Source organism: Amyelois transitella, chromosome 8 (assembly GCF_032362555.1).
Source record: "Amyelois transitella isolate CPQ chromosome 8, ilAmyTran1.1, whole genome shotgun sequence".
Taxonomy (NCBI): domain Eukaryota; kingdom Metazoa; phylum Arthropoda; class Insecta; order Lepidoptera; family Pyralidae; genus Amyelois; species Amyelois transitella.
The window spans coordinates 6,960,339-6,976,905 of NC_083511.1; the positions used below are offsets into that span (position 1 = coordinate 6,960,339).

General features: G+C 35.9%; 1 protein-coding gene across 3 annotated transcripts in view; it reads left to right on the plus strand.

Moving 5' to 3' along the window:
* LOC106136242 (endoribonuclease Dicer) overlaps positions 1–16,567 on the plus strand; it is a 55,786-nt gene that overhangs the window by 15,577 nt on the left and 23,642 nt on the right. For all 3 annotated transcript variants that reach the window (XM_060945569.1, XM_013336733.2, XM_060945570.1), the window contains exons 10-27: positions 431–671; positions 1,060–1,178; positions 1,569–1,681; positions 2,302–2,407; positions 3,153–3,337; positions 4,037–4,152; positions 4,814–4,946; positions 6,057–6,343; positions 6,795–6,972; positions 7,096–7,187; positions 7,595–7,733; positions 8,297–8,511; positions 9,143–9,225; positions 11,234–11,333; positions 11,717–11,828; positions 12,625–12,800; positions 12,912–13,148; positions 13,666–13,801. In XM_060945569.1, coding sequence (XP_060801552.1) covers positions 431–671; positions 1,060–1,178; positions 1,569–1,681; positions 2,302–2,407; positions 3,153–3,337; positions 4,037–4,152; positions 4,814–4,946; positions 6,057–6,343; positions 6,795–6,972; positions 7,096–7,187; positions 7,595–7,733; positions 8,297–8,511; positions 9,143–9,225; positions 11,234–11,333; positions 11,717–11,828; positions 12,625–12,800; positions 12,912–13,148; positions 13,666–13,801 — 2,768 coding nt within the window. The remainder of the gene's footprint in view (positions 1–430; positions 672–1,059; positions 1,179–1,568; positions 1,682–2,301; positions 2,408–3,152; positions 3,338–4,036; positions 4,153–4,813; positions 4,947–6,056; positions 6,344–6,794; positions 6,973–7,095; positions 7,188–7,594; positions 7,734–8,296; positions 8,512–9,142; positions 9,226–11,233; positions 11,334–11,716; positions 11,829–12,624; positions 12,801–12,911; positions 13,149–13,665; positions 13,802–16,567) is intronic.

Consider the following 16,567-nt stretch of genomic DNA (forward strand, 5'->3'; position numbering starts at 1 on the left):
GAACATAATCCTCGCGTTTTCATATATTTCGGAAAATATTTTTATTCAGAATTAAGTTATTTATATAAAACTAGTGTATGCCAGTGTAATAGGGACAATCCCCTTATTTTCCCTTCCCGTGAAAATTCCGGGAAATCGTCTGTTAGTGGGGCCACATACGGAACTTGCTCAATTTCAAGTCTCCAGACCCAGTGAATTGGGCTGTGCTTGATATGTCAGTCAACCAATCAGTTTCCTCTTTTATATACATAGATAAAATTATACTTGTGAAGACTAATTTTGCAATACGGCAAAAAATAAAAGTAGTCCAGTAGCCAAAAAGTCGCCATTGGCACTTCTTTTATTTTTTGCCCTTTTGTATTTTATCGATCTAATATCTTTCATCCGCCCATCGAGAAACTAGACCAAATAAAATAGTTTTTTGTTTCAGTGACTTTAAAAAGAAACATTGCACGGAAGCCTTTGTCTGGGATTATATTTACGCAACAACGTTTAACAGCAAAACTGTTGTACAATCTCCTCAAAAACGTCCAAGAGGCCAACCCTGAGGAGTTTGGCTTTCTCAAACATGATTTTATCGTAGGATTTAATATAAATCCTTTTAAAAATACAAGAGAACAGCATTATCAAAAGAAGACAAGTCAAAAAGCACTCCTCAAGTTTAGCCACAAGTAAGTTTTTCGGAAATTTTTCGCCATGAGAACTTGCATCAGAAAACTAAAGCTTGACCAGTAACTTATCAGACCTGTCAATGAGAGACTAAGTTCTGTGTTTCTTAGCAACACCAAATTGTATAGTTATGACACATTGAGTTATTGTGAGGTGATTTCACAATAGTGCACTTTAATCAAATATGAACCGATCTATTTAAGATGTATATGTACATACATGTACGTACATAGACAAGACTGACTAATTAATAAATATGGGCTATTCAGACTTTTTTTTTTATTTAATTATTAATTGGCAGGTCAATATTTTATTTAACTTTTTCGGCCGCAAAATGTCGATGTCTGATATATTTCTGGTCGAGTTTAATGTAAATGTTTATTTTTATAGGGACCTGAACTGTCTGATTTCAACCAGCGTGATAGAGGAGGGGGTGGACGTCCCACAATGTATGTTGGTCGTGAGGTTTGACGCACCATCCGAATACAGGTCATACATTCAGAGCAAAGGTATGTATTGCTTTTTATATTTTTAAAAAAGCAGGTTTATAAAATATATTATAAAGAGAAAAAATAATTAAAGCTCGACTAAAAACATAGCTGAACTCGCTATATTGCGGCTTAAATGTGAATTAAAATACTAAGCTAAAATACACGAAAAAGTAAGCATAACCCAACGCTAACAAGTAGTCTTGTTTATTACTTCCGTTTATTAGGTTCTCTTTATTTTATTTCATCTTCTAAGTCGGTTTATATTTGACAGTATTGCATTTAATTATATATACCTAACAATTATTCAAATAACAGCTACTTTTACGAGTGACTTAGTCTAGTTGTAGAAATTACCATAGAAATGAATCACGGGCATACATTTTGTTAATATATACATATATTGTTCAGGTCGAGCCAGAAATGTTGAATCAACATACGTAATATTAGTCGAAGAAAGTAAAAGAGAAAAATTTATGAGTCTTTACACAACTTTCCAAAAGACTGAACAGTTAATTCAAGATGTAAGTTAAAATTTTTTTCATTATGTACTTCCATACTTATGTTATCTTAAATTTTTCAATATTAAAGTGAGTGCCGTGTGGTTTTCGGCACCAATAGAAAAATGAAGAAAAGCACTCCATCTCTTTCCCATGAATGTCCTAAAAAGCGACTAAGGGATATTCTTATTAACTTGAGATTCTTCTTTTAGGCGATGGGCTAGCAACCTGCCACAATTTAGATGTCAACTCTATCATAAAGCCAAACAGCTGAACGTGGCCTATCAGTATTTTCAAGACTAACGGATCTGTCTACCCCGCAAGTGATATAGACGTGATTTTATGTATGAATGTATACATATAGTCACGTCATTATCCCTTGCAGGGTAGACAGAGCTAAGTAGATAAAAGACTGATATTTTAACTACTTTCATCAAAATTATTTCAACATTATATTATTAACTTCGTAATTTAAATTAGGCTTTTTAAGTTATATAGACTAATCTTTACTGGAAATTCCTATGAAGAGAAGCCACGTTCACAAATCTAATCAATAATAATATTTCGTCAATTCCGATTTTCGTTTAAGTATCAATCTACTTGATAGCGATTTTTTATATCATTAATGGTAAGTTGTATTTCAGATATTAGTGGGGAAAACTGATAGACGCAATGCTCCCACGGAACAACAATTGCAAGAAAATCTTTATCAAGAGGATGATATTCCACCATATGTGACAAAACATGGCAGTAAGTCATACATACATACATACATATGATCGCGTCTATATCCCTTGCGGGGCAGACAGAGCCAACAGTCTTGAAAAGACTGAATGGCCACGTTCAGCTATTTGGCTTAATGATAGAATTGAGATTCAAATAGTGACAGGTTGCTAGCCATTCGCCTTATAAAAAGAACCCCAAGTTTGTAAGCCTATCCCTTAGTCGCCTTTTACGACATCCATGGGAAAGAGATGGAGTGGTCCTATTCTTTTTTGTATTGGTGCCGGGAACCACACGCCAAAGCACTAATTGGGTATACATCTGTGACAAAAAACCGTGTCCGATTAAGATTGCTTCAAAGGTTTGGACCTGGAAGACATTACTGTCTACTGATAAGGACTATCTCTCCTTTCAATTTCTTTTATGTCGTCAAATAAAAATACATACAATAAATCACGTCTACAATCCTTGCGGAGTAGACAGAACCTACAGTCTTGAAAAGATTGATAGGCCACGTTCAACTGTTTGGTTTTCTGATAGAATTGAGATTCAAATAGTGACAAACTGCTAGCAAATCGCCTAAAAAAAATATTTTATGTTTAGAAGCCTATCCCTTAGTCGCCTTTAACACCATTCATGGCAAAGAGATGGAGTTGTCTTATTCTTTTTACTACGCTTTTATTAGCTTGGGTTGTATGTATTTCTATTGGTGTCGGGAACCGCACGGCACTTTATAATTGTGTTCTATACGTTTATTTTTTTTTATTTCTAGATATATTGTCGGCCACATCAGCTATATCTTTACTAAACAGGTATTGTTCGACGCTGCCCCACGATCAGTTTACACTCATCACTCCTATGTGGATTCAGGAGAAAGTTATTGATAAACTTGGTTATACTAAAGTTTCTGTGACTATAATAATGCCGATCGCCTGTCCTGTAAAGGAATCTATAAAGGTTTGATATAGTTTTATTTCACAAAATATTTAACCTTTATAGGTAAGTTTACCAAAATTATTAAGAGAATAGTGTTGTGTTTTTGTATTTTTGTTTGTTACAAATAAACTCGAATGTTACTGGGCCGATATGACGAATTTGGCATAGAGATAAATTGACCTTCAAGAGGAACAGACTACTTTTTTTTTAAATTCCCACGGGGTGGGAAAACCAGAACTTAAGATTACCGCGGGCGCAGCTGCAGTTGAGATATGCCATGTTGGTTCCTTAATGTTGTCTACGGGTGCACTAAGACTACAAAGAGAGGATTTTTAGAAAATTTCGCCGTAACAAAAATAGCGCAGACGCAGATTTACAGTATTTTCATAAATCTGACATGAAAATATTTATGAATGTAAATGAAGATAAGGTCATTATGTCATGTTCTTTTCTCTTCATAATATTATCATTTTGTTTGTATCCATACTGGATACAAACAACTTCCCAATGGAAATCACTTGAAACTGATGACACCATGAACTTGTATAACTTATTTTTAGGAACTGCGGGTAATTTCACATGTTGGCATTTCGCAGAGAATATTGCAAGCTCATTTGCAATATTATGAAGAGAAAAGAAGTTTATTAATTCACTTAATAAACCCCGCGCAAAAGTTTGTTACAATAATGGGAATTTCATTCATACAATTATTTTTTTCAGGGAGATCTTCAATCTGATTTGAAGTCCGCCAAACGTTCCGCTGCACTGAAGGCTTGCATTCGGTTGCATCAAGCAGGAGAATTGGATGAAGTCACTTTGTTACCCATAAAATATGGGTAAGCTCTCATACTCTAGAATCACATACTTATTTATCTTTCTTTTCTTCCTGTTTCTCTGTAGTGTATGAGTATTATGACATTGACGATTACAGTCGTGTAGACTTTAACCTGCCTGGGTGGTAATAATGTTCTTTTTTTTTTAATTGGAACTTTTGGTACATTTCCAAAGGCCAGCTTTCTATTCCAAATTCCATCGATTTTTTTGGCGTTTTAAGCGGAAAGCGAAACATACAATTAATTATTTTACAATACTTTGTCAAAATGTTTACTCTTTACCTAAACATGTTGATAAACATTCTTTGCAATACGATCCAGATCCGAACCTATTTTTTTTTAACCTATTACCGACAATAAACCCCTGGGTCTTGTAACATGAAATTTGGCATGTACTTGTAGGTCTGTTATGTGGCTTAGAGGTGCGAATTAACGGGATTTTTTTTTAGTTTTACGCAAGCGGATCCGTGAGCTTATTCTAGTATCCATTATTATAATGTTGCGTTCTGTTATAGGTGATAATATATATATAACTTTAAATAAATATGATATACCTGTGTTTCAAATTGTAAAGTGTGATAATTATAATAGGTGTAAACCGTTTTTGTCACAATAAATAAATAAATAACGTGACCCTGTTACATATTCACATTATTGGTTTTAGCACCGTGAATTTCGATCAAGCTGAAGTAAAAAGTTGTTTTCCTAATTGGCCGTTTGATACAGACGAGGATGAAGGACATGTGGATGTACCAAAAGCAGGGACCAAGAAGCGTGTACGAAAACACATGAGAGTTGTAAGTATTATCACAAGTATAATAATACTGTTGTGGGGTTGCGATCTATTGGTCCGTTTAATTGGATTAAAACACCTGATTTCCCATTGCTTGTTCTTAAATTATAAGGTATAATCTAGTTGTTATAGTCTAACTTTGGTTTTAGTGTAGGTACTTGTCAAATATTTTTTTTTTGGTGACTCTGTAAAGGCGCATTCCATGCAACACTGTAATTTCCTAACATAAATGTCCAAAACACAATAATTAGGTTGCCGTATATCTCGGTATCGTCGTTAGTTAGTCGCACTTATCACTTTTGATCTCACTTGTAGCTCTTCCAAATTAGACATGGCCTACGTCGCGAATCGTCTCCTTTTTATATGCTGACGTCGTCGATATAAATAATTCTAGACTTTCCACGGGGACACGAATCAAATAATATATTTCTTTCTTGCTTATCTTTCACACAGAACCTTCTCTGTGTAACACGTAGCCAACAAGTATGAACCTTATATCGGCAGCATGTAAAGTTCATTATCGTCTGTCTCCCGTATTATTCCCAGAAAATTTCCGTTCGCGATTTTTTTTCCTAGAAATGTAAAGTAATTTTCTAGACCGTGGTAGTATTTTCTTAACAATGTAATTATAAGAGCGAATAATTTATACTTCTTTGTCATCCTCTTCCTGGCGTTAGTCCCGGTTGCGACCTTGCCTATCTGGAGAGGAAGATTTTGTAATCCCCATCTTCATTTGGTAAATAAATAATTTTTTTCGAATTATCGCAATTCGGCCGTCATTCGACGGCTGAAAACAAACAAATGACCTAACTAATGAAGTATAGCTTCAGAAGAAATATATCATACCTCTCGTAGATTAAAATATGAATGAAAAATTGAGCTGACAATAATTTCTTTAAAAAGTAAGTGTAGTGTAATCCATGAAGTAGTCAGTGTTGTTTTGGCTCTTCTGAAAGATCGGTTTAATTTTGATTATAATGCATTATTGTCAAGTCACCTCAATATAACAACTATTTGGTGTTGCTACATGAAACGCAGAATGAACGCCCTTATTGACAAGTATTTCTAGTCAAACTTTAACTATAATCTAAGTTTTAATTAATTTTCTTTTCAGTTCCCAAAATGTTTAAGAGGGCCTGTTAATTGGAAATCGGGGGTCCAAAACTTTTATTTACACGTCATATATTTAAAGACTGCATTCCCGGAGCCCAAAGATTCCCGCGAGAAAGCATTATACAAGTTGCTACAGAGAGAGAACGGTTTTGGTTTCCTTACCGTGGAAAAGCTGCCAAAGTTGTGTAACTTTCCAATGTTCCTTACTGTTGGTGAAGTTACTACCAGCATTGAAATCAATTATGCCATTGTGCCACTGTCACTGCCGTTGTTCGATTTGATCAAAAGGTAAGTTATGTGTGTACATAGAATGTAGGGATACTAAAATAATAAAGAGAGAAGATTTTTGTATGCGTAGCATACAAAAATCTTAAAAAGTTCAAAAACTACCGATAACCGATACTAACGATTTTGATGATATTTTGCACATTTATGAGACAAAACCTTGAGGTAACAAACGCTTTTTTTGGCGATTCCCACGGGTACGAAAAGAACCAGAATTTAAGTTGTAGCGGTGCCTAATTACAAGATGTTTTTAGCGGAGAATTAAAGAGACCACATCTATCAGAGCAATAATATTGCCATGTGTCAAATGTCATTGTCTATGGAATGTCAAAATAAAGTGTGTGCAGAGGGTATTATAATCGCAACATTTTTAAAACTGTTAGCTCTGTCTACCTCCTAAGACCTTGATGATAATATGTATGTACGGAATGTATTGCGATTTTTTCAATTTCAGATTTCACTTACTTGTCTTTGACCAAGTTTTGGGTATCGCAAAGAAATTTTTAGTATTCGACGGCACTGAGAATTGCATGTACTTCGTCCCTACAAAGTACAACGGGGACTATGATATCGATTGGGATATTATGAAAACACACGATGAAATTCAACCTATTACTGTTCCGACATTTGAGGTATTCTAGATTATTATTAGTTTGAGTGATTTAGACTTTTCTTAAGTGGGTGCGAGAGGACAATAAGATTTTTTAATGCCTTTCAATGTTCGGGTGTTTATTAATTGCGTACTTTTTTACTAGGATAGAGTGGAAGCAACTAAATCGGTAACACGGGAGAGTCATCAAAATTGCGTAGTCACTCCTTGGTATCGTTCAACAATTGTGCCCGACAGGTAATTTTTAATATTTATACTTATATGAAGATAATTGATTCGTGCCTTTGTTTAAGAAACTTACAGTTTTTGAACAAACTTTATGGGGAGTATGACCACACGACCTCCATCGAAGATACTTAATAGGGCTAAACCATATCACGAATGGCTTTATTAGAACATATATCTTTATCTCCCATTTTGTAAATTTTTATGACTTTTTCCTCCCTTTTTTGTGTGTTCATTGTATTAATAAGCAATTCGTGCAAAATAAACCCAACCAATCAAAAACAAATCAAAGTTTTCTTTAGCTATTAACTAGAGTTCAGGATTAAACGTTTTTTTTTTTAAAGTTTATTACAGTATTTTTCTTTAAAATACCTGATTATTATTAGCGTAATACATACTTAATTAATTTATTGCTTCAGATACATAGTGTCAGATGTTTTGGAATACATGACGCCGTTGTCTAAATTTGAAGCGTCGCCGTATGGCACGTATGCTGACTATTACAGCTCTAGATATAATCTGGAAATAATGGGCAGGAAAGACCAGCCTATGTTAGAGGTATGTAAACTTGAGGATTACGTGATAAACGCAAATTCGTCCATGCGAAACCCATGCGAAATTAAAAGAGAGTTGCGAAATGAGAGATATGTTATAGCTAATTTTCTGCTTAATCATTATTTAGGGTTATTTTGTAAAAAGAGAACCGCCTCCAATCGTTATCCTCCTTTTTTGAAGAACACATGAAGAAAGAAGACATGGATACATACAAACATGCATACATACAGGTTAAACTGTGAACCACCTTTTTTTGAAGGCGGTATTTCTGTTTGTCGGGCCGTATTTCTGTTTGTTGATATCGAATGAAATAGTATAGTATAGATAAGAGGTTCATGGGATGGGCCTCCATTTATGCTCGCAAAGTACATACACTCGTTTTGTCTATTTCGTCCAGTAAGATCTAAAATTTAATGAAAAAAATTCCTTTTTCTGATTTATTTTAATAAGTTACGGCACATCCGAAATGCAATTTTTTTTCGAGTAATAACATCATTTTAGTCTTATCTTATTAAGAATAGTGAGAGCATTCACAATCGAACTTACTATTATTTTGTGTTTATAAGGTTCGAAACATAAGTTCGCGCATGAACTGCCTATTACCTAGAGCGGCTACCATCAACACCTTCACTGATAAACAACAACGGATAATATCTGCTGTACAAGGGGATGACAAACCGAACGGATTTGCTGAAGTGTTCATACCAGAGTTCTGTATAAAGTATGAATTCCCAGGCCTGTTGTGGTACAAGGCTATGATGCTTCCCAGTATTGTGCATAGGTTTGTATTAATTTTTATTTAGCTTAACATATTAAAGAGGTAGTCTCTGCCTACATCCGGGAAAGAGGCGTGATTTTATGTATGTATGTATGTATTAAAAAACGTTCTGTATAAAGTATGACTTCCCAGGCAAAACAATATAAAGAGAAACAAACAGAACATCATTTATATGATACAAAAGAAAGAAATTAATTTTTTAAAAGAAAATTTCTTTGACTTCGTTTGTGTTTGAAAGCGACTCCTGTGTGACCTCCGCAACCTTGCATTGGAACCTAATCCAAATTCGATTATGCATGTGCTGTATGTTTTCTTATAAAAAAAGTTAAAAAAAGGTTAGAAAGAAGGAGATTTTTATTTGGAGAAAGGAGGTTGGTATAAGGTTAAATTAATGGCTTTTAAATAATGAATGGGCTAATAAAACTTGGGATTATTCTTTTAGGCTATGGGCTGCAACCTGTCACTATATGACACTTATAATTTAGCCATTCAGCTGAACGTGACCTTTGAGTCTTTGCGAGACTATTGGCTCTGTCTACTCCGTAAGGAATATGAAGACTTGTTGACTTGTGTTATATGTATGTTTGTAAATTAATTATAATAAGAATATCTAAATGATGCTAAATTATTTCAGAGTGTACATGTTGCTTGTTGCTGATGAACTGAGAGCGCAAATAGCCAAAGAAGGCAAGCTGGGAGCTGAAAATCTTCAACGTTGTAAGTATTTCTATTAATCGACGACCTCTGTGGCGCAGCGGTAGTACGCTTGTCTGTGACACCGGACGTCCCGGATTCGAATCCCGGCCAGGGCATGATGAGAAACCAACTTTTTCTGATTGGCCTGGGTTTTGGATGTTTATCTATATAAGTATTTATTATCACTACATAGTATAAAACAAAGTAAAATATAATATCGTTGAGTTAGTATCTCGTAACACAAGTCTCGAACTTACTTCGAGGCTAACTCAATCTGTCTAATTTGTCCCGTTTATATTTATATTTCTATTAATTAATTTCCATCCACATCCACCATTCTGTACATACCCGGACACACATATAAAATCTTTCTTCTTTCACGGTGAAGGCAGAGCCTGATCTTACAATTTGCCTAGATCATTGGATATTTCCGGTTCATCCAAATTCTCCACTTTCGTTATGCAAACTCATCTTTAAAGCTAAACCAAGCCGTAAAATTTAAAACTAAAATTATAAAGGCGAAAGTAAGTTATTGGTAACGTCGCTATAGTTGAAATCTATATATATAAAACTCTTCCGTTACTGAGTGACTGACTGACAGACAACGCACAGTCGAAACTACTGGTCGTAGACAGCTGAAATTTGGAATGTAGGTTCCTTGGGATATGTAGGGGAGCACTAAGAAAGGATTTTTGGAAATTCAACCCCCAAGGGGGGGAAAAGGGGTAAAAACGTTTCTATGAAAAATCTTATTCCTTGGGTTTATAAACTTGAAACTTGGCATGAACACGTACATAGGCAAGTAAATATGTTTGACATTATAAGTTTTTTCAAACTACCCTCCAATTGTGATTTAGGGGGTGCGATTGGGTGACTGATTTATTAACGCACAGCCGAAACCGCTCGGTATAGGAATCTGAGATTTTGAACAGAGGTTCCTTTAGTAACATAAGTGAGCACTAAGAAGGGATTTTTGAAATGTCAACCCCCAAGGGGGGGAAACGGGATAAACTGAGCCGGGGCTGCGGGAAAGTTCTAACGAGATGCCGTGGCCCCGGAACGCAAAGGGCAACTGAAGGAACGAGGTGGGTTTTAGTCAGTAAAAGTCTGACACTCCCTTCCGTTCCACCCAGAGCGGGAGAGGTCATTTGATGATTTCCCATCCTTAAAAAAAAGACTTTGTATGACAACTTTCAGTCGTCTCTTTAACATACATAATAACATACATAATTATGTACATACATGCATAACATTAATAACATCACGCTTTTAAATCCCTATTTTGTGTTAACACTACCCATACAAACAGCTAAAAGGAAACAAGTGAAAAGACGAAATTTTTCCGCATCCATTTTCACCTAAATTCTTAACGTTAATGAGATTTACTTTTTATTATCAGGTCAACCTAATAGCCTCACATGTACGTATAACTTCGTAAGAATTTTCTTTCAACTCCTAACCGTTGAGGAGTTGTACCTTCCATCATCAGCTCATTCACATGGGATGATGACTATCAGACGCAAATACTTAAACAGAAGGAAATCCTGTAAGGCCTCTTCGTCCTATAAATCCTGTTTTTTTTTTTCTTTTGAGACGATGATTTTGTCTCGCTTTACTTTTTCTATATAGATTTGTATGTATACTAATATTATAAAGAGGAACAATCTATTTTTTTATATGTTTGTTTGTTTACACATGTAATCGATAAACTCCGAAACTACTGAATCGATTTCAAACATTCACCATTAGAAAGCTACATCATCCCTGAGTAACACAGGCTATATTTAATTCCAGTTGTAACAAGATTTCAGCCTGTGGAAGAAAAAGCCCTGTCGAGATCATTAAAAAACGCTATATATAACCGAATTACACGTGGGCGAAGCCGCGGGCGGAAAGCTAGTCAAATATAATATAAGAAATTGGAAAATTACGTGGGCTACTTTATTGTTAATAGGAGTTTTAGTTTATCGCGGTAAAAGCTGCAGGCAATTAATTCGTAATTAAATTAATTCTCATATTTTCCCTACAGGCGAAGAATGGAAGCCAATCGAAGTTCATTTACAAGTTGCGATTTCATCTTTGAAAGCGCAAGCAGACGACACACCAGCCCCAATTAATACCATAGACAGGTAATGCAAAGAGTTTTTTTTTATAATAAAAAAAAAACATGAAAAAATATTTTTTTTGCAGTAACATCGCATGTCAAATTGAGTTAGTTTATCTACAAGCATTTTCAATAACGAGCTGACGATTTTGAAGTGAAAAAAAAACTTCACATTTGCTTTGGCGCAGTGTTAATTGGTAATGTTTTAGCCCACGATTCAGAATTCTCAGAAATCGTGAGAATTCAAAGATTTTTGTATTATTTCACCAACTAATAACACGTTCAATGAACAATTTCACACAATGGTGTTAAATTAATACAAGAATCATATTAGAAGTTGAATATAAACTGATTCTTCTTTCCTACAATGTAATACTGTGACGATTATAACGATATGTGTTTTTTTAGGATCAATAACCCTATCGATGACACCCAAAAGCCTCCACTTAATATTTTGACAATGAAGGACGCTCTTTACAAGCTTCTGATGAAAAAGATCAACAAGGAATTCTCCTGGGATGTAAGTTATTGCTTTCCTACTTCTCTTTACTAGTATTAATCCCGGTCACATCCTCATCGCTCAGGAAAGGAGCCCGGAGACGCCTTTTAACCGTGATTCTGGATTGGATAAAAAAGGCTTTTATACGAAGCGAATCCCGTCTGACCTCGGCAATACTTCCTCTGTGGCGCAGCGGTAGTGCAATTGTCTGTGAAAGTGGAGGTCCCGAGTTCTAATCCCGGCCAGGGCATGATGAGAAATTTACCTCCTCTGATCGGCCTGGGTCTGACATATTTATCTATTTATTATTAAATGTAGTATCGTTAAGTTAGTATCTCGTAACACAAGTCTCGAACTTACTTCGAGGCTAACTCAATCTGTATAATCTCTCACGTATAAATTTATATTATATAGGTATTCTTATACAATATCATTATCATGGTAAAGGCTACAATTATGGTTTATTCTTTTACGCGATTGCATAGCAGTCGGGCACTATTTGAATCTCAATTCCACTTCAATAAGCCATACAGCTGAACGTGGCCTTTCAGTCTGTTGGCTCTATCTACCTTGTAAAGGACTTACCTGGAATAAAACACAGTGTTTTGCTGCTTTTTACTGAATTATCTAGTTCCTTTATTGTTTGCCGGTTGACTGGAAGTGATCCCTTCATGGGATAAGTCCGCCATTGCAAGTGATTTGTTTCTTCCATAACTATGTACTATTTTCTTGTTACTGTGTAAATTTCTATGCAATAAAGATATAACAAACAAACAAACACTTCTTTTACTCACATGATAAATTTCCATCATGACAGGACAAAATGGAGCCTCTAGATATTGAGCGTAACATTAGCACTGCGACTGTAATGGACATCGAGTGTTACGACGAGTTCGTGTCGGCTCAGGCCGTGGAGCCCGAGCCGGGGAGCGTGCGGTCTCCGCCTCGGATGCCTACCACCTCTAAGTCGGCCATATTGCCTGCTCCGATGAGGTAAATACTTTTTGTTCTTGATTAAGAGAGCAGTACGATTGTAAGACAGCTTTTTGTTCTATAATGCCCAGGTCTATAATATCTCCATATTTAAAGATACATAATTTTTAGGTACAACGATAGTATTGGCATTTTGGAGAAAAAACCAACTGCTCGTGGCCCGGAATTACGCGACGTACTCGCTGCTCTGACTACGATCAACTCACATGATACTTTCAATTTGGAGCGAGTGGAAACCCTCGGAGATTCCTTCCTCAAGTTCGCGGCCAGTTTGTACCTGTACCACAAGTTCCCGAAACTCGATGAGGGACAGCTGACGAATATCAAGGGCAGGTTTATAGGGAACAGGTTTGTTCGTAGCTTGTTTATTGTAGCTTCCATGCTAGGTAGCAAAATAATTATCTTCTTGCGCAAACTGTAAAAGTCAGTCAAGAAAATGGCATACATTTTTTATGTATGTAGAAAATGGCTTATTAGAGAGCGAAAATGACCACTTGTTTATTCTGTACTTATTAAAACTTCATGTTGGTCTGCAAGAGAAAAAATACTGTGTGCCAGATGCTTCAACACAGTGTGTAAAATTCACTCAAGAGAAAGGCTTATTAAGGAGCAAAAGCCAACCACTCGAACTAAATTTGAGACTTCTGTTACTAGATACCAACCCACGATACTACCTATATTTAAAAATAAATACTTATTAAGATATATATTCAAGACCCAAGCCAATCAGAAAAAGTAACATCATGCCCTGGCCGGAATCCGAACCCGAGGCCTACTGTATCCCAAACAAACAAGCACACTACCGCTGCGCCTCAGAGGCCCAAATGTCAATGGATGGATTGATAATTAACAATTATTTGAACAGGAATCTGTACTACGCTGGCGCAAAAGCGATGTTGGGTGGCCGCATGAAAGTGGAGCAGTTCAGCCCCAAAAAGGACTTCCTGGTACCAGGTTTCTTCGCACCATTGAAAATACAACGCTTCATAGAAAAAGAGCAGGTATGTTTTATATAATTTGTTGTTCACTGATCGTGACCTATCTCTTAATTTTCTCTTCACTCTGACAGTTTTTGCGCACTTTCCCGGTTTCGACATTATAAAATTTAAGGCAATTTAATTCATCATACCTGTTGAGGTCATGTTAGGATTTAAAATTGCGAATTGTTTCTCGCGTAATATATTTTCATTTGTGCAAATTTGTGTGTTTCAAATACTTATCGTATAATATCGTAGAAGACGATTTACTATCGCGTACATTGTACTACTATTAATATCACTATTTTTGTATCATTAGTATTTCAAAAGAAATATCGTACACCCTTTATCGAGATATTTATAAAGATACTAGCTTTCCGCCCGCGGCTTCGCCCACGTGTAATTCGGTTATATATAGCGTTTTTTAATGATCTCGACAGGGCTTTTTCTTCCACAGGCTGAAATCTTGTTACAACTGGAATTAAATATAGCCTGTGTTACTCAGGGATGATGTAGCTTTCTAATGGTGAATGTTTGAAATCGATTCAGTAGTTTCGGAGTTTATCGATTACATGTGTAAACAAACAAACATATAAAAAAATAGATTGTTCCTCTTTATAATATTAGTATACATACAAATCTATATAGAAAAAGTAAAGCGAGACAAAATCATCGTCTCAAAAGAAAAAAAAAAACAGGATTTATAGGACGAAGAGGCCTTACAGGATTTCCTTCTGTTTAAGTATTTGCGTCTGATAGTCATCATCCCATGTGAATGAGCTGATGATGGAAGGTACAACTCCTCAACGGTTAGGAGTTGAAAGAAAATTCTTACGAAGTTATACGTACATGTGAGGCTATTAGGTTGACCTGATAATAAAAAGTAAATCTCATTAACGTTAAGAATTTAGGTGAAAATGGATGCGGAAAAATTTCGTCTTTTCACTTGTTTCCTTTTAGCTGTTTGTATGGGTAGTGTTAACACAAAATAGGGATTTAAAAGCGTGATGTTATTAATGTTATGCATGTATGTACATAATTATGTATGTTATTATGTATGTTAAAGAGACGACTGAAAGTTGTCATACAAAGTCTTTTTTTTAAGGATGGGAAATCATCAAATGACCTCTCCCGCTCTGGGTGGAACGGAAGGGAGTGTCAGACTTTTACTGACTAAAACCCACCTCGTTCCTTCAGTTGCCCTTTGCATTCCGGGGCCACGGCATCTCGTTAGAACTTTCCCGCAGCCCCGGCTCAGTTTATCCCGTTTCCCCCCCTTGGGGGTTGACATTTCAAAAATCCCTTCTTAGTGCTCACTTATGTTACTAAAGGAACCTCTGTTCAAAATCTCAGATTCCTATACCGAGCGGTTTCGGCTGTGCGTTAATAAATCAGTCACCCAATCGCACCCCCTAAATCACAATTGGAGGGTAGTTTGAAAAAACTTATAATGTCAAACATATTTACTTGCCTATGTACGTGTTCATGCCAAGTTTCAAGTTTATAAACCCAAGGAATAAGATTTTTCATAGAAATGTTTTTACCCCTTTTCCCCCCCTTGGGGGTTGAATTTCCAAAAATCCTTTCTTAGTGCTCCCCTACATATCCCAAGGAACCTACATTCCAAATTTCAGCTGTCTACGACCAGTAGTTTCGACTGTGCGTTGTCTGTCAGTCAGTCACTCAGTAACGGAAGAGTTTTATATATATAGATGTTTAACTTTAAAGGATAGCCGTGGTTGTATACCGAATCTATCCTTTTTAAACATCTCTATCAATATGTATAATACGTAAGTAAGTTGTTTATTATACTTTATACTTGTCGACAATTTTCAATGTTACTCGTATGTACAGAATATTTTCAGCGGAGACTATTTTCTTGTTTCGTTCTTTTTAGAGAGTTTTTAGTTGTCGGGGTTTTAGTTCTTAAACTTTATTTTTATTGAACTTATTCCAGAGTTATGTGAATTCTTGTTAAGTATACTTATTATGCAGAGCAGACCTAAAATAGCAGTTAAGGTTCAAGTATTCAAAACTATCTAAATTATGATACCTAACTAGTTCAAAAGTGATTTTATAAATTCTTGCAATTATCAAGTGGTTGCAAGCAAAGCCGTAAGCAGCAGCTAATTGTATCTACATATTTGAAATGTACTAAGATACTGCTTCCTCCTGGCTTGAGTCTTGGTTGCATCATCAATCTGTATGGGAGCCCGTTTGACCATGGATCCTGAATTGGGCGAATCAGGTTATTACTCGAAGCGACTCCCATCTGACCTCCGACCATTGCAGGGAAACCTAACCCGTATTACATCGATCATGGTTAAACATCCAGTTGCTTGAATGTGCAGGTTTCCTCCCTTGCCGTAAGAGCATCGGTTAGTATTCAAACTAATGTACACAAATAACTTTGAAAATACTCGTAGTCATTAGATGGGATTCGTACCTCTGCAGTTTCGCGCATCAAGCATTTAAACCGAGCACCTTACCGATTCGACCACCGACGCTCTCTCGTGAAATGTACTAAGATAGTTCTTCATTTAATCCCCACATGACTTTTAGCCCTTTACTTTGTTATGATAACCAGTTTAGAAGTTATGAGAGAATAGATGAACATCCACACCCACATACATATGTACATGCAAATAAACAGGTTAAAATCATAACCCTGCTTTTTGCTGTCTTATTCTAAATATGAAAATTTGCCAGCAGCTTTTGAATAAAGTAAAAAGCGCTTAACTTTCCTAAAATTAATGCGGATTTGTCCCGGGCTATTTTCTTTTTATACAT